The sequence below is a fragment of the Pan paniscus genome, chromosome 10, assembly GCF_029289425.2.
Source record: "Pan paniscus chromosome 10, NHGRI_mPanPan1-v2.0_pri, whole genome shotgun sequence".
Classification (NCBI taxonomy): Eukaryota; Metazoa; Chordata; class Mammalia; order Primates; family Hominidae; genus Pan; species Pan paniscus.
Window position 1 is genome coordinate 121,183,921 of NC_073259.2, and position 22,184 is coordinate 121,206,104.

At 53.0% G+C, this 22,184-nt stretch overlaps 2 protein-coding genes across 7 annotated transcripts in view; one reads left to right on the forward strand and one right to left on the reverse strand.

The window, feature by feature from the left end:
* The window catches only part of DTX1 (deltex E3 ubiquitin ligase 1), a 41,533-nt gene extending 38,490 nt beyond the window's left edge, over positions 1–3,043 (forward strand). The window contains exons 8-10 of the mRNA XM_034934580.3: positions 57–218; positions 340–429; positions 1,726–3,043. Of these exons, the coding sequence (XP_034790471.1) occupies positions 57–218; positions 340–429; positions 1,726–1,950 (477 nt within the window). The 3' untranslated portion in view covers positions 1,951–3,043. The remainder of the gene's footprint in view (positions 1–56; positions 219–339; positions 430–1,725) is intronic.
* A 1,484-nt stretch (positions 3,044–4,527) lies between these two features.
* The window catches only part of RASAL1 (RAS protein activator like 1), a 36,003-nt gene continuing 18,346 nt past the window's right edge, over positions 4,528–22,184 (reverse strand). For 2 of the 6 annotated variants that reach the window (XM_003832443.7, XM_055096208.2), the window contains 14 exons: positions 22,053–22,141; positions 20,912–21,029; positions 20,613–20,766; positions 20,178–20,242; positions 19,779–19,891; positions 17,068–17,260; positions 13,078–13,215; positions 12,088–12,232; positions 10,702–10,874; positions 9,150–9,287; positions 8,935–9,070; positions 6,949–7,069; positions 5,643–5,695; positions 4,528–5,083 (listed from right to left, as the gene is read on the reverse strand). In XM_003832443.7, the coding sequence (XP_003832491.1) occupies positions 4,944–5,083; positions 5,643–5,695; positions 6,949–7,069; positions 8,935–9,070; positions 9,150–9,287; positions 10,702–10,874; positions 12,088–12,232; positions 13,078–13,215; positions 17,068–17,260; positions 19,779–19,891; positions 20,178–20,242; positions 20,613–20,766; positions 20,912–21,029; positions 22,053–22,141 (1,776 nt within the window). In that variant the 3' untranslated portion in view covers positions 4,528–4,943. Of the gene's footprint in view, positions 5,084–5,640; positions 5,696–6,948; positions 7,070–8,934; positions 9,071–9,149; positions 9,288–10,701; positions 10,875–12,087; positions 12,233–13,077; positions 13,219–17,067; positions 17,261–19,778; positions 19,892–20,177; positions 20,243–20,612; positions 20,767–20,911; positions 21,030–22,052; positions 22,142–22,184 lie in introns of those variants that run through there. The other 4 variants (XM_008957843.4, XM_008957841.5, XM_034934574.3 and 1 more) reach the window with 4 other exon arrangements.

Here is a 22,184-nt window from a genome sequence, read left to right on the forward strand (position 1 = left end):
AACGGAGTGGGGTTTGGGGGGGCGCTGGGAACTCACTGCCAGCCTCCCCTGCCCAGGATGGCAGCCTGCAGTGCCCCACCTGCAAGGCCATCTACGGGGAGAAGACGGGTACGCAGCCGCCTGGGAAGATGGAGTTCCACCTCATCCCCCACTCGCTGCCCGGCTTCCCTGATACCCAGACCATCCGCATCGTCTATGACATCCCCACAGGCATCCAGGTGGGCTCCCCTTCCGCCTCTCTGGCCCCCAGCCCCCACACCCCTCCAACTCCTCCAGATGCTTCTCCACCCTGCCACCACCTGTTCATGGTCTAAATCCCTGTACTGTCCCTCTCTGCAGGGCCCTGAGCACCCCAACCCCGGGAAGAAGTTCACCGCAAGAGGATTCCCTCGCCACTGCTATCTACCCAACAACGAGAAAGGCCGGAAGGTGGGTGCCCAGCCGTGAGGGCATGGGAGATAGGCACAGGCAGGGGCTCCAGCAACCACTGGCCTGGGCCTGTGGTCCCCATCATTCCCAATCCCTGCTTTCACATTCCTCCCAAAAGCAGCACCCGAACAGTAACGACCACAGCCACCTCCTTCACACATCTTATCTCGTTTCCTGAGCCACTGAGGTCAAGATCCTGACCCCATTTTATAGACAAAGACGCAAGGCTTCAGAAAGGGCAAGTCACTTGACTGTGGTCACAGAGAAACTAAGTGGCGGAGCGGGGATTTGAGCCCAGGCAGTCCAAGCTGTCACCACCACCCTACAGGTTGTCTGATTTGACTTTCTGCTTTTCAAGAGCACCAAGAAATCCAGATTTTCATGGGAAATCTCTAGGCTTTTGAATGTTAGTAACTAATTTACAAGTGGCTCTTTAATATAGTGTGGAGTCCAAACTAAATAGAGCAGAGCTGCCAGATGCTTTCTTCACCCCAGAGAAAAACAGGCAGGGCCGGGTGTGGTGGCTCATGCCTCTAATCCCAGCACTTTGGGAGGCTAAGGCGGGCAGATCACGAGATCAGGAGTTTGAGACCAGCCTGGACAACATGGTGAAACCCCGTCTCTACTAAAAATACAAAAATTATCCGGAGTGGTGGAGTGCGCCTGTAGTCCCAGCTACCTGGGAGGCTGAGGCAGGAGAATTGCTTGAACTCAGGAAGCAGAGGTTGCACTGAGTCGAGATCACCCCACTGCACTCCAGCCTGGGTGACAGAGCAAGACTCCATCACAAAAAAAAAAAAAAAACAGGCAGGCCAAGCGCAGTGGCGCACACCTGTAATCCCTGCACTTGGGGAGGCCGAGGTGGGAGGATCACTTGAGGCCAGGAGTTTGAGACCAATCTGGGCAACATAGTGAGACTTGGGGAGGCTGATGTGGGACGATTGTTGGAGCCCAGGAGTTCGAGGCTGCAGTGAGCTCCGGTTGCACTGCTGCACTCCAGCCTGGGCAACACAGCAAGACTCTGCCTCAAAAAAAAAAAAAAAAGAAAAAGAAAAATAAGAAAAGGAAAGAAAAGAAAAGAAGAAACAAACATAAGTAACTTGGAAAGAGCTTTTACTGGAAGTTCAGGAAATACAAATGCAAAGGAAATGGCCAAGCCAGCAGTACGTAGTTGGTGCCAATGGACGAAGCCATAAGGTAGCCATGATGTGGCAGGGGAGGGAGGGAGGCTGAGGCTGGTGGGCTGGAGGCTGCCTGTGACCTCCTCCCGGCCCCACTGTGTCCCTGTCCCCCCAGGTGCTGCGGCTGCTCATCACGGCCTGGGAGAGAAGACTCATCTTCACTATCGGCACGTCCAACACCACGGGCGAGTCGGACACCGTGGTGTGGAACGAGATCCACCACAAGACCGAGTTTGGATCCAACCTCACGGGCCACGGCTACCCGGACGCTAGCTACCTAGACAACGTGCTGGCTGAGCTCACAGCCCAGGGCGTATCCGAGGCTGCAGCCAAGGCTTGAGGCCCAAGGCTGCCCACCTTCCCTCCTGCTTTGCCCCTGGTCCGGCAAATGCCTCCTTCACCAGGTGTGTCCTGGTAGCCCAGGTTCAGGGCTGGGGAGGAGCCTGCGGAAGGGGCCGCAGCCATTCAGGGGACCTGCCTGGTGGCAGCTGGGATGAAGAGAGATGGCATGTCAGGCTGGCCCCGAATCATAGCTCCCTGAGAGGGCCAAGCAGAGAGTACTGGAAACCTCCCTACCAAAAAGACAGAGACCTGCCCCCTCACACACAAACACACATGTCCTGTTGAACTCATGCACGCACACCCACGTACGTGCCTGTACTTGCCCCCAGGCTGGAAGAGAAGAGACAGAAAGACCCCATGACCCCCCCATGTGGATCCCCATCTGTGTCTCAGTTGCATCTGTACAGCCTTGTCTGCGAACTGGAGGATGCGGGGCAAGCCCTTTGGGGCCTGCCAGGGCTCGGGGGGCAAAGAGGGACTCGGGAAACTCAGTGCACCCCAGATGCCTCACCCATTCCATGTCATCACCCATGTCTGCCACCCACTGATTGGCCAATCGTGGGCCCATGGGGTGGAAGCCCCCAGGTGACTGAGCAGTTCTACAAAAGAATGGCCAGCACGAGCGGGGACTAGAGGGTCCTGATTTTGTGTTTGTGCCTCTTCATCTCTCTGGACTCTGATCTCCTTTTCCCTTCCCATCTCCAGGCCTTCTGTCTGTCCCAGATAAAGGCGCTGTTCTCCCATCCTCCCTACCCCATCCTCTCCACCAAATCGCTCCCAATTTTGAGAGCCAAAGGCTGGCGCTTCTGACTTCAGGAGCGAAAGGAGGAGGCCTAGTTTGGGCCCATGTATTTTAAAGCAGAGTGGACAGCAGAGAGTCAATTTCCCTTTAGTTGGGAGTGGGCAGTGGGGTGGCTAATTGTCTTCGGCCAACCAGGGGCCTGTTGCCCAGGCAACTCACCAGCTCCGCCTCTGCTGATTGGCTGCCACGGTGGGAGTCAGCCAAGATTTAAAGGGATGCCAGCGATTGCTCTTTTCAAAACCTACCAGTCCCACTGTGGGTGGAGAAATAAATGGTCTTTCTCCTCCTCGCCTGGTCTTTTCCTGCCAAGAGAGGGGTGGGTGGCTCTGTTCCTGGGGGCTGCAGTCAGCCCCGTTGGGGAGTGATGGCTTGCAAGAGAATGACTTCAGGGTCCTTGCCTTGGGCTGGAAGGGGTGGGGGCGGTGAAGCAGTGGCAGACCCTCCTAGTCCTAGTCTCCGAGAATGCAGAGGTGAAAGTGCCCTTCTCTTTCACAAGAGCACAAGGCAATGCACACATCTGCTACCTGGCACAATGACAAGAAACAAGGAACTCAGGCGGAGAGCTGGGAGCCTCGAGGGAAATATGGAGGAGCTGGGAGACACTGTGATCAGCTCATCAGGATCTCAGAGCTTGTCAGGACCCTGTCCTTGGGGAGGAGGGTCAGGTTCTAACTAGGGAAAAACAGGGATGGACCCCAGCCTTAAATCAGCCTCTCTGCAACATGCCAGGATGCCCCTGTAGTTCTGGTGGATGCTGCGGCTTCGGGCAACCCCTGCTGGCCACCCTCGGGATAGCGCCGTGTCTTTCCTGGTCCACTTGATCCCCTGCCAGGTAGGCTTTGGTTTCTGTCCCACCCCCTAGTGACACAACACCGGAAACGAGTCCTTGGAGGCCCTTCCAGTTCTGCCAGTCACATGTTCCCAAACATTTGTACTCCGTGGTTCATTCTCAGACAAAACCTCAACCCAAACTCTGGCATATAAAATTGCAAGCCAGGCACTGACTCACACCTGTAATCCCAGCAACTAAGGAGGCCGAAGCGGGAGGCTCATTTGACGCCAGGAGCTTGAGACCAGCCTGGGCAACATAGTGAGACCCCCCATCTCTACAAAAATTTAAAAATTAGCCAGGCGTGATGGCTTGCACCTGTAGTCGCAGCTGCTCTGGAGGCTAACATGGGAGGATCACTGAAGTCCAGAAGTTTGAGGGTGCATTGACCTATGATCATGCCACTGTACTGCAGCCTGGGCAACAGAGTGAGACCCCCAACTCTAAAAACAAAATAAAATAAAATTGCCCATTCCCCAGGCCTGTGGTCCTCAAAGCTGATACTCATCCAAATGACCTACGGAATCTGTTAAATAACCCTGATTCTTGCCCTCATATACCCTCAGATTCTGAGTCAGTAGCTGGCTGGGCCTCAGAAATCTGCATTTCTAGCAGACATTCTAGCGGGTGGTCTTTGGCCCACAGTCAGAAAAACTCCTCCCTTGTTCTTGAACTACCTCATTGGAATCCAGTTTGAAAACCACACATCTAGACTTTCCCTCCTCTTTTTATACAGGGTAATCTGAGACCCAAAGAGAGATAAACAGCCTGGCCCAAGGTCTCCCAGGCTCCAAGGGTCTGAGTTTGGCACACTGGACCCCCACCCAGCCTTGGTTCTTCCTGAGGGTACCTGATTCTGGAAGCTTGTGGTTGGAGTCCTAGGCCAAGGGCAGGGTACAGAAGAATCAGTGAGGTTATAGGGATTAGCAGACATGAAAACAGGAAGGAGTGAGGCCATTTAGTGCCCATCTGGGGCAATAACATCACATGGGCATCAGGAATTCAGGTCCAGCTGTATCCAGCAGCTCAGGGCCAGGCTGGCCTCCTTGGTATGGATAGAGGCCAGTTTGGTGAAGTAGAGAACCCATTCTCAGTCAAATAAGTCAGGTTCCTTATCCTATCCACTCCAGTCTGAATCAAGCCAGAGGGCAAGTTTCACTCAGTGCAAGGCTGGCCCCTGCCAAAGGGCTTCCATGCCCTGAGTTCTGGACTCAAGGCACACAGGACTAGGCACGTCTCTGGGAGCCTCCAAACCACAGAATCAAAGAGGTCCAAGGAGACAGGAGACTCCCGGGGCAGGATGCGCTGAAGAGGGCCCCCTGGCTCTTGCTCCTCCTTCCGGGCTAGCTCTGGCATTTCCTTAGGGGCCAAGGGGGCCCAGGGCCGCCTTCCCTTGCTCTTGCTGCTGGAACTCCTCGTGGGCACGATCCAGGTCTGCGAGCACCTCCAGCAAGCGGGCAGTTGCTGCTCTTTGCCGGGCCAGGACCTCAGGACAGGCCCCTAGGAGGGAGACAAGAGGCCACAGGGGCTCAGCCAGTCCAGGGCAGGCTGCTGTAACCCGGACCCAATGGTTTCTCACGCTGAAGATGTGCCTTGTGCCCTGAGAACCCTAAAATCCTTGAGAATCCCCACACACAGCCCTGTGGCCTGATAATGGACTGGAAACAGGAGGACACAGGAGACAGTGGGGAAGTGCCTGCGAAGAAAAAGGGACCTCCTTAACCCCTTAGCTTCTTTTTTTGGGGGTGGAGGCAGAGTCTTGCTGTGTTGCCCAGGGTGCAGTGCAGTAGCATGATCTTAGCTCATTGCAACCTCCACCTCCTGGGCTCAAGCAATTCTCATGCCTCAGCCTCCCCAGTAGCTGGGATCACAGGTGTGCACCACCACGCCCGGCTAATTTTTAAATTTTTAGTAGAGACAGGGTTTCATCATGTTGGCCAAGCTGATCTCGAACTCCTGACCTCAAGTGATCCACCCACCTCGGCCTCCCAAAGTGCTGGGATTACAGGTGTGAGCCACTGCACCCAGCCTTTACCTTCTGTGGTACAGGAGCCCTTACCTGTGTCTGCCTCCAGAGTTGTATCCATGTTAGAATCCTCCAGCAATTTCAGCCTGGAAGGTGAGAGGGAGAAAGACAAGTCTGGTCCCTGATTCCCATTCCTGCTTCCTACCCCAGAAATTCTCTGAGAAATTAGTTTTCCTGAACCATCACCATCACCATCTACCATCATCATCATCATCTACACAGCAAACATTTCTAGAGTGCCAGATACTATTCTAAACCTTTTACATGTATTAACTCATTTAATTATCATGACAAACTCATATGAGGTAGGTATTTACTATTAGCTCCATTATACAGATGATCACTGAGACACAGAGAGGTTAGGTAACTTGCCTAAGGTCACACAGCATCAGCAGCAGCATCATTATCACTTATTGAAAGCTAACTATCTGGCCAGGCACCTACAAAGTGCTCTACCTGTATTAGCTCATTTGATCCTCAGGACAACCCACGAGGTCGCCACCATTATTATCCCCCTTTTCCAGATGAGGAAACTGAAGTACAGAGAAGTTAAGCAACTTGTTTAAGATCACACAGCCTGGTTGGGTGCAGTGGCTCATGCCTGTAATCCCTGCACTTTGAGAGGGCAAGGCGAGACAGGTGGATCACTTGAAGTCAGGAACTGGAGACTAGCCTGGCCAACATGGTGAAACCCCGTCTCTACTAAAAATACAAAAACTAGTCAGGCGTGGTGGCAAGTGCCTGTAATCCTGGCTATGTGGGAGGCTGAAGCAAGAGAATCGCTTGAACCCAGGAGGCAGAGGTTGCAGTGAGCCAAGATCATGCCACTGCACTCCAGCCTGGGCAACAGAGCGAGACTCTGTCTAAGTAAATAAATAAATAAATTTTTTTAAAAACAGATCACACAGCTAGTAAGTGGCCAGGTCACGATTTGAACCCAGACAGGTCAGCTTCAGAACCCGCTCTATAATGAGTTGGGACAAATCTCTGTCACCAAATAACAGTGATAGTGATCCTCATGCCAGGAAGGGGAAGAGATCTATCCAAGGTCATTTAGCAAGCGCAGGGGGCCAGGATTTTATGTGAATTGTGCCAGGGTCTCTGGAGCTCCAGGTATTAAAAGATCCCAAGACCCAGTTCTGCATAAGGGACCCCTCCCACTGAGGATGCTTCCCAAGCCCTGACTGTGTAGACACCCAGTCCCCACCCTGGGCCAGGCCCCCGGGGAATATCCACCAACACACATGGGAAGAATGAATAAATGGACACAGCAAGGCCACGGTGGGGGGCTGGCCTGGCTGGTCATAGGAGGTGAAGTGGGATGGGTGGGGGCACCCACCTGAGCTGGTCCCGCCCCAGGAGCAGCTGCCGATACACTGTCTGGGCCTCAGCATCAGGATCCAGTGGGTCACTCCAGTCCCCCAGGGTGACAGCCGAGTGTGTACGGCTGCAGCCGGCGGCTGAGGGGACACAGCTTCATTCATCAGTAACTCCCTCTCCCCTTCCAGAAGCCTCCACAGCCAGGCATTCGCCAAGCCGTGCTCCTTCTTCCTCTAAAATCCCTCCTCAAACCTACTACTTCTAGGCCACACGCGGTGGCTCATGCCTGTAATCTCAGCACTTTTGGAGGCTGAGATGGGAGGATCACTCGAGCCCAAGAGTTCAAGACCAGCCTGGGCAACATAGTGAGACCTCATCTCTACAAATAATTTAAAAATTACCCTTGGGTCTGGAGCGGTGGCTCACACCTGTAATCCCAGAACTTTGGGAGGCCAAGGTGAGTGGATCACCTGAGGTCAGGAGTTTCAGACCAGCCTGGCCAACGTGGTGAAACCCCATCTCTACTAAAAATACAAAAATTAGCCAGGCATGGTGGCTCATGCCTGTAATCTCAGCTACTTGGGAGGCTGAGGCAGGAGAATCGCTTGAACCTGGGAGGCACAGATTGCAGTGAGCTAAGATTGCACCAGTGCATTCTAGCCTGGGCAAAAGGGTGAGACTCCATCTCACACACACACAAAAAAATTAGCCTCACATGGTGGCACGTCTGTGGTCCCAGCTACTTGGGAGGCTGAGGTGAGAGGACTGCTTGAGCCCAGGAGTTTGAGGCTGCAGGGAGCCATGATTGCACCACAGCACTCCAGCCTGGGCAACAGAGACTCTGTCTCAAAAACAAAAATAAAAAAACCCACTACTTCCTTTGAATCTTACATCCTCCACTCTCATCCAGCCCCACTTCTGCTCCCCAGACTCTAGCAGTAGCCTCGCCTCTCCCGGTACTCCTTCCTCATTCGAGGCTCCAGTCACACAGACCCTTTTCCATCCGTCAGCCTACCTTGTCCCAACCTCTAGGCCTTTGCTCATGACACCTGCAACACTTCCTTACCCCCATCTCCCAGTTCTGTCTCCAATGTCGCTGCTTAACTTCTGCTCTACTCAGGTCACATTTAAGCAGCACCTCCTCCAGGAAGCCCTCCTTGAGTCCCCATCCTGAGGCTGGGTCAGAGGCATCCACTGGAATCTCAAACGTCTCATCTTGGCACTTATAACATTGTATTACATTGTTATACATTGTAATACATTGTTATACATTGTATATACATTGCTAATAACAATGTCATTATTTTATATATTATTTTATATATATTATATATTATTTTATATAATAATAATGTTATTTACAATGTTATACATTGTAATACATTGTATTACACGGTGGCTCACGCCTGTAATCCCAACACTTTGGGAGGCCGAGGAGGGCTTATCACCTGAGGTCAGGAGTTCGAGACCAGCCTGACCAACATGGTGAAACCCCGTCCCTACTAAAAATACAAAAATTAGCTGGGTGCAGTGGTACGCACCTATAAACCCAGCTACTCAGGAGGCTGAGGCAGGAGAATTGCTTGAACCCGGGAGGCAGAGGTTGCAGTGAGCCGAGGTTGTGCCACTGCACTCCAGCCTGGGCAATAGAGTGAGACTGTCTCAAAAAAAAAAAAAAATTATTGGGTTATGCACTCATCTTTCTTGAGAACAAGCTCATGATGTTTGAGCACCACTGGATGCTGGCACCTAGTGAGTACTTTAGAAATAACACGTCGCATGCGCCAAGCAGCGTCCTATGCTCTTTGTGTAAATCAAGTCATTTAATTATCACAACTCCATGAGATAGGCACTGTCATCAACCTCATTTCACAGTTGAGGAGACTGAGGCATAGAGAGGTTGAGTAACTTGCCCAAGGTTGCACAGCCAGCCCAGGCGGAAGTGGGACACCCGCTGATTGACGGGTGGGGAGGGCGGGGCCTGCAGTCCGCCCTGCCCCCTCACCTGAGCGCTCAGCCAGGAGGCAGCAGGTCCAGCGCGCGCTGCGGAAGGCACCGGGGTGGCAGGCGGCCAGCTTGTTCGGGTTGGGGGCGCTGGCCTTGCGCAAGGCCGAGAGCCACTGGTTGAGCTCATTCACATTCTGCAGCGGGTGGGAGGCGATCAGGGGGCGGGTGGGAACAGAGGGACGCTCCCCGCTCCCCATCGCGGTGGGGTCTCACCTTGCACTGGAGGTAGGTGGTGTGCAGCGCCCCCGTGCCGTCCTGCGTCACCACCTGCATCACGTGGGGCAGTTGGAAGGCGCCCTCGTCTACGCGCTCCACGGCGCGGATGTGAGACACGGGGATGGAGTGTCGCATCTGGGGAAGAGGATTGTCGCTGCAGGATGGGCTGGGGGCTAGGGCCGGGGTGGGGACACCTTCCGTCTGGTTGTGTGCAGCAGGTGGACTCAGTTCCCAGTGGCGGGACATTCAACCCTGTAAGTCTGTGCTCTGTGTGCTCGTCCATCCATCCATGTGAGCTGTTCCATGAGTCCTGCCCTATCCCCTTTTATTTTTTTAATTTTTATTTATTTATTTTTTTAACAGAGTCTCGCTCTGCCGCCCAGGCTGGAGTGCAGTTGCACGAGCTGGCCTCACTGCTACCTCTGCCTCCCAGGTTCAAGCGATTCTCCCGCCTCAGCCTCCCAAGTAGCTGGGATTACAGGCGTGCACCACCGCTCCCGGCTAATTTTTGTATTTTTAGTAGAGACGGGGTTTCACTATGTTGGCCAGGCTGGTCTCGAACTCCTGGCCTCAAGTGATCTGCCCACCTCGGCCTCCCAAAGTGCTGGGATTACAGGCATGAGCCACCGTGCCCAGCCACCTCTCTAAGTGACAACTTCTCTGGGCATCCATTTCCTTGTTAATAATAACTACCACTTCTATGGTACTTGGGACGCGATTCCAAGCACTTTACATTGATCAACTTATTTAATTATCACAACAAACTTCTGGGGTTGGTTCTGTTATTCTCTCCAACCTGCAGATGAGAAAACTGAGGTGCAAGAGGATAGATCACGCTTCCAAGGTCACTCATTGGGTGGACCCAAAATTGGAACCCAGAGAACTGACCCCTAGAATCTCCATTCTTCTGATAAAATAGAAACTGGAAGCGTGGGCTCCCTTCTCAGCGTTAGCCGTCATCATCTACTGGTGTGCACACAGCTCCCCATTCGGGAGATTCCAGCACGTGTCTCGGGGCATTCTAGTCATGAACGCCAGCCCCACAAGGGCAGGATTTTCACCTGTCTTGTTCACTTCTGTATCTCCAGTGCCTAGGACACTGGCACATAATAGGCACTCAATAAATGTTTGCTGAATGAATGAACGAGTGAATGAATGCTTGGATGGATGTGCCTGAACATCTGCACACGTTCCTAGTGAACACATTCAATTTTATGAGTCTGTCTAGCATGTGTGTAGATCCTGGTGGGAGCATTGGAGAGTGGCTCAGCATCATCCCTGTCCTGTGTGCATCCACATCTGGGAGGCGTATCCCCGCCACCGCATGTGTACATTCTGAAGGATGCATGATGGTGCCTGTCCATGTCCTGTGCCCACATTGGCCTAAACTTGTGAGCATAGCCTGTCCTGAGAGTTTGTCGTTGTTAAGTTGCTATGGCACCTTGGGGCCTTGCCCCACTGTGGGCCTCAGTTTCCCCTGGGTACAAAGAGGCAGCACCCTGAAAAAGGCCACCCCTGGAAAGCCCTCCATAGTGGACTGGAACCCCACCTGCCACTCAGGACTCTTGGAGAAGGAGAGGGTCTCCCCGCTGAGCCAGACATAGCGCTTCTTGAAGGCAAAGCGCGTGGCCAGGCCGGCAGGCTCCTCCTTGCGCTTCAGCAGATAGCCTTCTCGAACAATGGCCGAGGGCGGGAACAGGGCCCTGGCTGGGACACCAGCTTCTAGGAGATGGGAGAAGAGAGCAGTGGACAGTGAGCCCTCCCTAACCAGGCTCACCTTGCTCCACTAGCATGCCCAGGGAGGACCTCAGTGGACAGGCATGGTTCTCTGCTCCCCTAGAGGCAGGAGGATGAGCGCGATGACTTCAGACCACTCCCTCAATAGGGGATGCAATCATGGAGGCTGGGAGGAGGGGGAGGGCAGAGTAGCCCTTGAAGACCTCTCTCCAACCAGAGAAATCTGCAGACAGTATGCAGGCAGCCAGCAGGGGCAGCCACACCCTATGGGGTCCCATCCAGGCAATGTCCAGCATTTAATCATGCTCAGGGAGCCAGGACACAGCCCCGCCGCCCCACCCCAGCACCATAGGGACCCCACCATGCCACAGCCAGGTTCTACGTTCTGACAGGTTGCTTCAATGGGACTGGGATCCAACTAGGTTATGACCTGAGCCCCACATTATGGTATGGACTCAACCACAACTTTTCTGCTACAAATCATCCTGTGATTCTGTTTCACTCCAAGTCAAAGCTAAAATTCTTCCCAAGGCCTATGAGGCCCCACAGGATCTGGCCCCCTCACCTCTCTGGCCTTGCCTCTTTGCCTCCCCACTGCCCCCAGTTCACTCTTCTTCACGGGTGTCCTCAGTGCTGCTCTGTGTCCTACCTCAGGGCCCTTGCACATGCTGTGCCCTGCCTGGCACACTCTTCCCCAGGATCCTCAAGGCTCTCTAACTTTTCCCTTTCAGATCTCTGTTCTTTCCTCCTTTTTTTTTTTTTCCTTCTTAGCACTTACAGCTCTCTAACATACCACATAACTTGCTTACTTATCTTGCTAATGGCCTGTGGTCCCCAACAAAATAAAACCTCTGTGAGATCAGATTTTCTCTGTCTTGTTCACTGCTGCATCCCCAGCACCTAGAACTGTGCCTGTTATTTAGTAAGCGCTTAATAGATGTTTGTCAATGGCATGCACACCATACCATGATCCCGCCCACAGCCACATCCCCACACTGGCTGGGGATGGGCCTGGAGGACAGAACCTGAGCTCTGTTCATCTCTGGGGCCTAGCACAGTAAGTATCAGGAAATGTTAGTTGACTGACCCACAGATTCACATTCTTAGTGCTGAGGAGCTGGTGGGGGAAAGGGGAAGTCCCTGAGTGGTGTCTCAACTGGGTTGAGAAGCCAGATGTGGACGGACCACAGGAACTCACCTTCATCCCCATCCACATCCACCAGCCGGTCCAGGAAGTCTCTCACACGTGAGACACACTGCAGCAGGAAGGGGTGCAGGGGGGCCATCCACAGTTCCTTGCCTTGGCCCAGCTGCTGGCCCAGGTTTCCGATGCTCTGCACAGCCTGGAGCAAAGAAGCGAGGGATGCCGGGGCCAAGGTCACAGCAGAGGGTAGGGCCCCTCCTGGCTCCCAAATCAGTGCTCAATAAAAGAAGACTCATATTGCCGGGCACAGTGGCTCACGCCTGTAATCCCAGCACTTTGGGAGGCCGAAGTAAGCGGATCACTTGAGGTCAGGAGCTTGTGACCAGCCTGGCCAACATGGTGATACCTCATCTCTACTAAAAATGCAAAAATTAGCTGGTCGTGGTGGCTCACGCCTGTAAATCCAGCTACTCCAGAAGCTGAGGTGGGAAGATCACTTGAACCGAGGAGGCAGAGGTTGCAGTAAGCCAAGATCGTGCCACTGCACTCCAGCCTGGGTGACAGAGCGAGACTTGTCTCAAGGAAAAAAATAAATTAATAAGAAGACTCAACACCTTCCTTGGGTGATGTCTGTTTCCCCTTCCTCTTTTTGGAATCTGCACCCCCCACTAACCTTATTCTGTTCCCTCCCGAGCCCAGACCCTCCCCAAGAACTGCTCAGTCCTACCATGCATACTCTCATGCAGAATCTCAAGTTGTTGCCCTTTGCAAATGATGATCTAATTCATACTAAGGTGTGAATGACTGCTAGCCTGTTTTCCACTTTCCTTCTGGAAGGGTTGGGTTTTCATTCCCAAAGGGGAAATTGGAGTGCATGATGACTGCCTTCACCCTTGGGATGGAATGCTAACGTTGGTGTTTCAGACTTGGGTTTCTTCGGGTGTTCTTTGGGTCTTCTGTGGGTCTGGCCTCCCAGCTCTGCTCCTACCATGCTTTTTTCCCTGGCTAAGAGTACCCAGGATGGGGGAAACCCATGGCTGGCACCTTGGCAAGCAACAGCAGTGAGCGGCTAGTCTGGGGGTCCGCGTGTTGGTCCCGAAGGTCAAACAGCTTTGGGGTAAGGATGGCAGGCGCGAAGAATCGCAAGAAGAGAAATCCGCTGATGGCCAGGTACTTCACATCCTGCTGGGAGGAGCAGAAGGTAAGAGGAGCCCCCCAAACCCACTTCCCAGCTGCATAAACTGAGGCAGCAAGGACTAGAAATTCGTGGTGCAAAGAGAAGTGGGATGGGGAATTGATCAGGAAGCCACACTGACTGGCCAAGGAAGTTTTTCCTCTCTGGGCCTCAGTTTTCTCACCTGGAAAATGGAATAACAAAACCAATCCTACAAAAGCAGATTTGGCCAAATGTCCTCAGAGTTGGCTTTGTGCCAAGCACTATGCCAAGAGCACAGCCCTAAGAGGGAGGTACCATCATGATTCCCATTTTACAGATGAGGAAGCAGAAGCTCAGAGACATCAAGCGATTTGCCCAGGGTCACACAGCTAATGAGTGGCAAAGTCAGGATTCAAACCCAGACCTGTGATTTATGATAATAACAGCAGCAGGACGGATACCTCTCTATACATTCGCTTATTTAATACTCAACCCAGGAAGGATCACATCTCCATTTTACAGAGGAGGCAACTGAGGCCCAGCGAGGGAAAGTCCCTTGCCTAAGGCTGCACAGCCATAAGCGGCAGAGCCAGGAGTTGGACTTAGGCAGGATTTGATTATTTTTCTTTTTTTTTCTTCTTTCTTTCTTTTTTTTTTTTTTTTGAGGCAGAGTCTTGCTCTGTTGCTCAGGCTGGAGTGCGGTGGCACGATCTCTGCTTACTACAACCTCCACCTCCCAGTTTCAAGTGATTCTAGTGCCTCAGCCTCCCAAGTAGCTGGGACTACAGGCATACGCCACCACACCTGGCCAGTTTTTGTTTTGTTTTTTTGTTTTTTAGGGTTTTTTTTTTTGTTTTTTTTGTTTTTAGTAGAGATGGGGTTTTACCATGTTGGCCAGGCTGGTCTTGAACTCCTAATCTCAAGTGATCCAGCCACCTCGGCCTCCCAAAGTCCTAGGATTACAAGCATGAGCCACCTCGCCCAGCCAAGGATTTGAACTCTCTGTTCTTCACCACACTCTCCTGCCATTCAACACCAGCTACCAAGGAGCCCTCACTAAGTATTAGAAACCAAGCCTAAACTATCACATTTAGTCCTCAAACAACTCCATGTGGGTAGGTAAGTGCTATTATCCCATTTTTTCAGATGAGGAAACTGAGGCTCAGTAGTGAACCCAGTCTGATGGGCTCCAGAGTCCATCCTGTGTGCACCTCCCCACCTCCAGCCTCTGCCCTCTACAAACTGTAGAGTATGGTTCCCCTCCATGTGAATCCGGGGCCTGGCCCATCTAAAGGTAAGGCTGGTTCCCCAGCACCAGCAGAGGTGACTCAGGGAAGGGTGCCCCTCCATCCTGGGTGCATCTTGCTCCCCGCAAACCAGCTCCCCACCCACCTCTCACACTTGCCAGGCTATATTTAGCCTGAGAGTCTGCGCCTGTGTTTATTCAGAGGTTGTAGTCACACATGAAACAATGCCCTCCCCGGGGCGTGTGCCACCTTCCTGGGGCATCTTGGCCTTGACAGTGACCCCTGCAGCAGCTGGGTACCTAGAACTGCCCAGAGGGAGCATCTTCCCCTCCATCTGGAGCCCTGAACTGTCCGCAAGGCCACCACTACCCCACTGCCATCTGTAGTCCAGGGTAATTTCAGTCTTCACATCAGCTCATTTGTTTCTTCCTTCTTTTAAGGCAAAGAACCGGTGTCAGTGCAGCAGAGAAAGGGGCTTCCCTGGGTTCCGCGGGCCGGAGAAAGTCCCTGCTCCAGGCCCACCTTGGGGGCTGAGAACTAGAGGACACTTGGGTGTCACTGATATTGGCTCACCATACGAGGTCTAGGCTGTCTGGGGAGCTGGCCTCCTCCCTTTCTTCCCTGTTCCCTGCCACAGCTGTGCCCCACTTAACACCTCTGCTGGCAGCCCAGGTGAGAGCCCAGCAAGGTGAGGTGTAAGCCAAGCTACATCCCAGGGTCAAGGCCCAGAGCTTACTCCTCAGCTGGGGAGGAGGGGGAGGAGGGGAGAGACCCCAGCTGGGAGTCTAGAAAACCCTTGGCCAAGTGTTTTGCCTCTCTGGGCCTCAGTTTCCCCATCTGTAAACAGGAAGTGGAGAGAGATGTGGCATAAATCAAAAGCTCTCAAATGAGGCTGTAGGAAGTGGGTTACGACATTGCCAAAATGTAACAGGTCTTAGATCTTTCTGCAAAGCGAATCCTAGTCTGATACATCAGCACTAGGTAAGAGTTCATCTCACCTGATGTTATCTGCAAGTGAGGACAATGACAGCCACCTCGGGAGGTGTGCTGAGCATTCAACCAGGGGGTCCCAAACTGGCCAGTCCAACCACAAATGTTTTGTAATGCATGACCCAAAGTGTTTTTGTGTGTTTGGTTTTCACGTGAATTCATGCTGACATTTTAAAAATAAGAGATCAGGCCGGGCGCGGTGGTTCACGCCTGTAGTCCCAGCACTTTGGGAGGCTGAGGCAAGGGGACTGCTTGAGGCCAGGAGTTTGAGACCCTCTGGGCAACACAGTGAGACCCTGTCTCTAGAAAAATAAATAATTAGCTGGGTGTGGTGGTGCACCCCTCTAGTCCCAGCAACTCGGGAGGCTGAGGTGGGAAGATCACTCAAGCCTGGGATAGAGGCTGCAGTGAGCTATGATTGTGCCACTGCACTCCAGCCTGAGCAACAGAGCAAGACCCCATCTCAAAAGTTAGTAATAAATAAATAAATAAATAAATAACCTCACATAAAATCCAGAATCTCTAAAGATCTGGCAGTACTGGGCTTCCATTCCTATATGGCAGTGATCCCCTGGAGCTGCCCCCTTTAGACAAGCTCTGGGGGCTTCAGTTGGCCACAGTCTTCGTGACTCCCTACCACCCCACGCGCTGCCTGCTTTGTTCTTGCGCCTCATCTGCCTGAAACTCACAGCATCTGAGTTTTCAACTTTTCTATCCATGTTGGTATAGCACTACACCTGCAGGGATTCATTTTTAGACTTTATTCTGGGTGTTTCTGAGCACTTACTGTATGCCAGATCTGCGTTCTTCTCTCTTACTTCCTCTCTCTCTCTCTATTTTACATCTGGAATTTTAAGAAGCACTTACTTTGTGCCAGACTCTATTATTTGCTGGTTATGAGCACAGACTCAGGAGCCAGCCTGCCTGGGTGAGTGCCAGTCCCAATATCACTCCTTTCTACCTGTGTGACTTAAGCTCTCTGGGCCTCAGTTTCCTCCTCCATAAAATGGGAATAATCCTGGTATCCACCTCACAGGCTGCGTGTGATGATTAGATAGGGTAATAAATACATAAATCACCTAAAACAAGATATGGACCATGGTCAGGCTACATAGAGTGTTAGCTGCCATTATTATATTTATTATTGTTATTTATTTGTTTATTTTGAGGCAGAGTCTATCTCTGTCACCCTGTCTGGAGTACAGTGGCGCAATCTCGGCTCACTGCAACCTCTGTCTCCTGGCTTCAAGCGATTCTCCTGACTCAGCCTCCGGAGTAGCTGGGATTACAGGTGTGAGCCACCATGCCCAGTTAATTTTTGTATTTTTAGTAGAGACAGGGTTTCATCATGTTGGCCAGGCTGGTCTCGAACTCCTGACTTCACTTGAAAGTGATCCACCCTCCTCGGCCTCCCAAAGTGCTGGGATTACAGGCGTGAGCCACTGCGCCCGGCCTATTTTTATTATTACTATCATTCTTGGGACCCGGACCCTGCCAGGAACGCTGTCCCCACTTCTGCCAGGACAGAATGCTCTAGTGCCGGCAAGCCTGGGTTCTGGTCACAGTTCTGTCCTGACTCCTCCGAGTGACCCCGGCCAAGCTCCGGCCTGTCCCCAGCCTCAGCCTCCCATCCCGGCGCACCTGGTGCTCTGCCTGGGGGAAGCGCTCCTCCACGCGCCGGTGCAGCTGCTTGAAGGCGAGGCGCATGGCGGGCGGGCAGCGCCCCACGGAGCCCACGATGGCGTCCACGATGGGCCCCAGGTAGCCCGTCAGCAGCCCCAGGCTGGTCTCCCGCATCTGCTCCTCCGAGAGTGCGCCTTTGAAGGAGATCCTCCTGGAGGGGCCGGCGGAGCAGCTCAGCCTCGGGGCACAACATCTGCCGGCTCCAAACCCTCCACCGGCCCCGCTGAGCTCCGAGAGGAGTCATCTTCCCTCCACGTCCGCAGCCTCCTTCCTGCCCCTTCCCACCGGGTTTCTTGCTGTTGCTTAAACACGATGAGCTCATTCCCATCCTGCAGCCTTTGCACTGGCTCATCTCCGTGCCCAGAACACTCTCCCGTTAAATGTTAAATCTCCGCAACACTCCCTTCCTCACCGCCTGCAAGTCTTTGCTTAGATGTCCCCTCCCCTGCGAGGCTGCCCCTGTCCTCACCCTCTGGAATATTGCAGGCCTCTCCCCTCCCTCGTTTTTTCCATTCCCTGGTCCCATTCAATAACCTTTTTCCAACCAGGCACGATGGCTCATGCCTGTAATCCCAGCACTCTGGGAGGCCGAGGGGGCAGGTCACTTGAGACCAGGAGTTCAAGACCAGCCTGGTCAACATGGTGAAACTCCATCTCCACCAAAAAATACAAAAATTAGCCCAGCGTGGTGGTGCACGCCTATAATCTCAGCTACTTGGGATGCTGAGGCAGGAGAATCGCTTCAACATGGGAAGTGGAGGTTGCAGTGAGTCGAGATCGCGCCACTGCACTGCAGCCTGGGTGACACAGCGAGACTCCATCTCAAAAAATAAATAAATAAATAAATAAACCTTCTTCCTCCAGTTGCTCATTATCTGTCTCCCCCCAGAATAGGGACTTGGGACTATTTGTTCCCTACTGTATCGTCAGTGTTCAGCCCAGAGCCTGACACTCAATCATTGTTTTGTTTTGTGGATGCTAGAACAGCACTTTTCCATCTGCAATTGTTGTGTTCCTTTCTTTCTTTACAGATTGAGGTTCTGTCTTGCCCACACCTAGAGTGACAGCTGGGGGTTCTCAGCCCCACTGTGTCCTGGACCCAACGTGCTGAGCCCTGGACTTGTCTCTGGCATGGTCTCTTTTAATCCTAACAGCAACTTGATGGGGTAAGTAGCCTTACTTGTTCCCATTTAACAGATAAGAAAACTGAGGCTCAGAGAGGTTACTGGGGAGATGGCACAGCTGAGAATAGAACCCAGGACTGCCAATTCCACAGCCTGCCTGCAACCCTGCCCTGTCCAGGTCCCTAGATGCCCCTGTCCCCATGGGTGCCCACTGAGTTTCCTCCATCGTTATCAAGTGTGCTAGGAAAAGCCCTCAGCTTGGAGTCTCACAGATGGACTGTGCCCTTCTGCTCAGGGCCTGGGATCAAATCCTTGCTCTGTAGTTTCCTGGCTGTGTGACCTTAGGCAAGTGACTTTCCCTCTCTGAGGCTCAGTTGCATCATCAGTAAGAGGGGGTCATGATGCCTGCCTCTAAGGTAGTCAGAAGGTGTGGACAGCACAAGGAAAGATCCTCTCCTGTCTCTGCCACGGTCCCCAGTGGATACCCCAGCAACAATTTTCCACAGCTCCAGGCTTGTGGGTTAGACAGGAGAAGGTTCTGGAGAGAAAGGAGGAGCCCACGGAGGGGTGGAATGACCCCCAGCCACTGCTCTGCTTCCTCCCAATCTCATTGAGCTCTCCACGATCTCCCTTGCAGGCAGGCCCACTCAGAGACCGCCAACACCACAGTAATAAAAATCGCTAATGTTGGGGACCCCCAGCAGCACAGCAGTAAATATCACTAATGTCGGGGAGCCCCAGCAGCACAGTAATAAAGATCACTAATGCTTGTGGAGCACATGCATGACTCAGTTAACGGAGCAGAAGTCATGAGCCCCACGTTTCAGGTGATAATATTCTCACCAGCTGGATAAGGGACATTTTAGAAGTAGTGTGTGCATTAAGTAGAAGAACATTGGATCAATATTTTAGGTTTTTTAATTTTAAAAAATCTGATTATGCCAGGCACGGTTGTTCACGCCTGTAATCCCAGCACTTCGGGAGACCAAGGCAGGAGGATTGCTTGAGCCCAGGAGTTCGAGACCAGCCTGGGCAATGTGGCAAAACCCTGTCTCTGCTAAAAATGTAAAAACTTAGCTGGGCATGGTGGTGTGTGCCTATAGTCCCAGCTACTCAGGAGGCTGAGGTGGAAAAATTACCTGAGCCCGGGAAGTTGACGCTGCAGTGAGCTGTGGTCACACCACTGCACCCCAGCCTGGGTGACAGAGTAAAACCCTGTCTCAAAAAAAAAAAAAGAAAAAAAAGAAAAGAAAAGAAGCAACTTAACCACTGAGGAACAGAAGTTTTGGCAACTTTGTCCACCGGTAGTGGCAAAGCTAAGATTTGAACCCAGGGAGCTTAGCATCAGAGTCCTGACCATAACCCCTATACTACACAGCCTGATGGTTTAAGGACTTGTGTGTAAGGCTTTCAGCTCAGCCACCGAGCTCCTGAGCAGCTGTAGCCCCAGGGTGGGTGGCAGTCAGCATGAACCCAGCCCCCAGACAAGGCTCCAGGTAGCCAAAGGGGCCCGTCGGAAGGTCAGGGTCCTCAGGCTTTGCTCACCGGGTGCGGCCCAGGTCCATCTTGCAGGGATCCAGCTCCATGTACTTCTTCTCCTCAAAGACGCGGCTAATCACAGGCTTCAGGACCTCGTGCAGGTAGGGCATGCCCACGAGCTGGGGGCAGGGGGCACCACATGGGGTGGGGCTGAGGGCGAGGCCGGGGCATGCCCATGAGCTGGGCGCGGGGGGACCATGCAGGAAGAGGTTCAGAGAGAGGCCAGGGCTGGGGTAGGGGACACATCCAGGTGCAACTCAGGGCAAGGCCGGGCACCAGCCGCCAGCACTGCAGTTCGGCTGCTCAGTGCTGTCTGAAGCCAGCTAAGTGAGGGAACCAGGTAGGCACTGGGAAGGAGGTACCCGAGGAAGCTGCACCCGGTCCCCCAGGCCTTCACCTACTCACCTTCATAAACTGTTCCATCGACTTGGATGCCAGGGAGTTAGAACGGAAGAGGGTGTTGGGGTCCACTGGGAGGACAGGAGGAAGTGTTTGCTGGGATTTAGGGAGCTGAACCCAGCTCACCCCACTCACCCAAGGTGAGAGTCATGATTCTTCCAGCCCCAAGAATCAGGAAGACCCAAAACATCAACCCCATTCACAGTACAGAGGCCTGGAGTGGTTAAGTGAATTGCCTGAGGTCACACAGCTCACAAGTAGCAAAACCAGGACCTGAACCTGCAATTGGGCTCCCAACTGTCTGGAGGTGCACAGCACAGGGACCCACAGAAAAAGGAGCCCTTTTTCCCTCCGCCTGAGGCCTCCCCATTCCTCCCCCAGGACCCTCCTGCAAGCCCACCATTGAGGGCGGTGATGTCGGGGGTTGTGCGGGCAACTCACTGGTCCGAGCCACCTCACGCCGGGTGAGATAGTCCAGAAAGCGCCCAGCCAGTCCCCGGCCAAGAAAGAGTTTCACCAGCTTGGTGGCAAGGTCCTGGCGGCAGTCCCCCAAGGTCAGCTCTTCCAGCAAAGCCAAGGGGCTAGCAGTGTCCTCCTGGGTGGGGGCGGGAGACAAAGATGACCTCGGCCCCTGGGACCCCAAAGCAGATGGGCCTAGATAGGGCTCCGTGAGGCAGGGGGAGGCCAGGATCCAGACCCCCGGCACCCCCCTGATAGCATTGCTTGCCTGACGCACCCACCTCTGCTGGCCCCTGCACAGACTCCATGAGCAGCTCCATGAGAGGCTGGTAGCACTGGGAGGGCAGGACGCGGTCCTCAATCAGGCGTACCTTCACTCGCAGGGCACCCAGGGTCCCCCTGTCCAGGATCAGATCATAAGAAAATGAAAGATCTGGCCGAACACGATGGCTCACGCCTGTAATCCCAGCATTTTGGGAGGCCAAGGTGGGCAGATCACTTGAGGTCAGCAGTTTGTGACCAGCCTGACCAACATGGTGAAGCCCCATCTCTACTAAAAATATAAAAATTAGCCAGGCGTGATGACACACGCCTGTAGTCCCAGCTACTCAGGAGGCTGAGGCAGGAGAATTGCTTGAACCTGGCAGGCAGAGGTTAAGATTGTGCTGCTGCACTCCAGCCTGCGTGACAGAGTGATACTCTGTCTAAAAAAAAAAAAAGAAAGAAAGAAAAGAAAATGAAAGATGCCCTTATGGAAGAGCACAAGTGCGCATGGGCAGGTGTGGAGAGCCAAGAGAGGCCAATGGGAACACATGGGAGGAGGGCGGGTGTTTGCAAAACGAGACAGGCGTAGGCAGGTATAGACAAGTGTGGACAGGTATGAACAGGGGTAGGCAGCTGTGAACAGGCATAAATAGGAATGCATACAAACAACATAAACAGGCAGGTGTGGCCAGAGTGGATAGATGTGGCCGGTGTACACAAATATGTACAGGATGTGTGGACAAGTGTAGATGATTGTTGACAGTGTGAACAAGCATGGACAGGTGTGTATAGGTGCGGCCAGTATAAACAGGTGTGAAATGATATTGATGGGTATAAACAGGACAGGCAAGTGGAGATGGTATAAACAAGTGTGTTTAAGAATGAACAGTATGGACAGGTGTGGAAGGACCCAAAGTTCTAAATATACATCAAGTGTGAACCAACATGTTTGCACATGAACAGGTGAACGGGTGTAAAGTGAACTTATGTGGACTTACGTAAACACCTTGAGAGACATTCCATAGACAGTTGTTAAATGGATGAATGCATGAAGTGGCATAGTGATAATGTGTGGGCTGGCATGGGCTCTGCCCACAAGCTGTGGATGCTGCCCGGCATGGCTCCAGCCTGGCCCCCTCCCTCTGCACCGACATTTACCCAGAATCCTCCTCGGCTCTGGGAAAGGGCAGGAGGCGGAACCAGCCGTTAGGTGGCTTCTGCTGGAGGGTCTTTGGAGAGAACTCCACCTTTTGAGAGAGACACACAGACCCTCAGCCGGGCCCTGGCCTG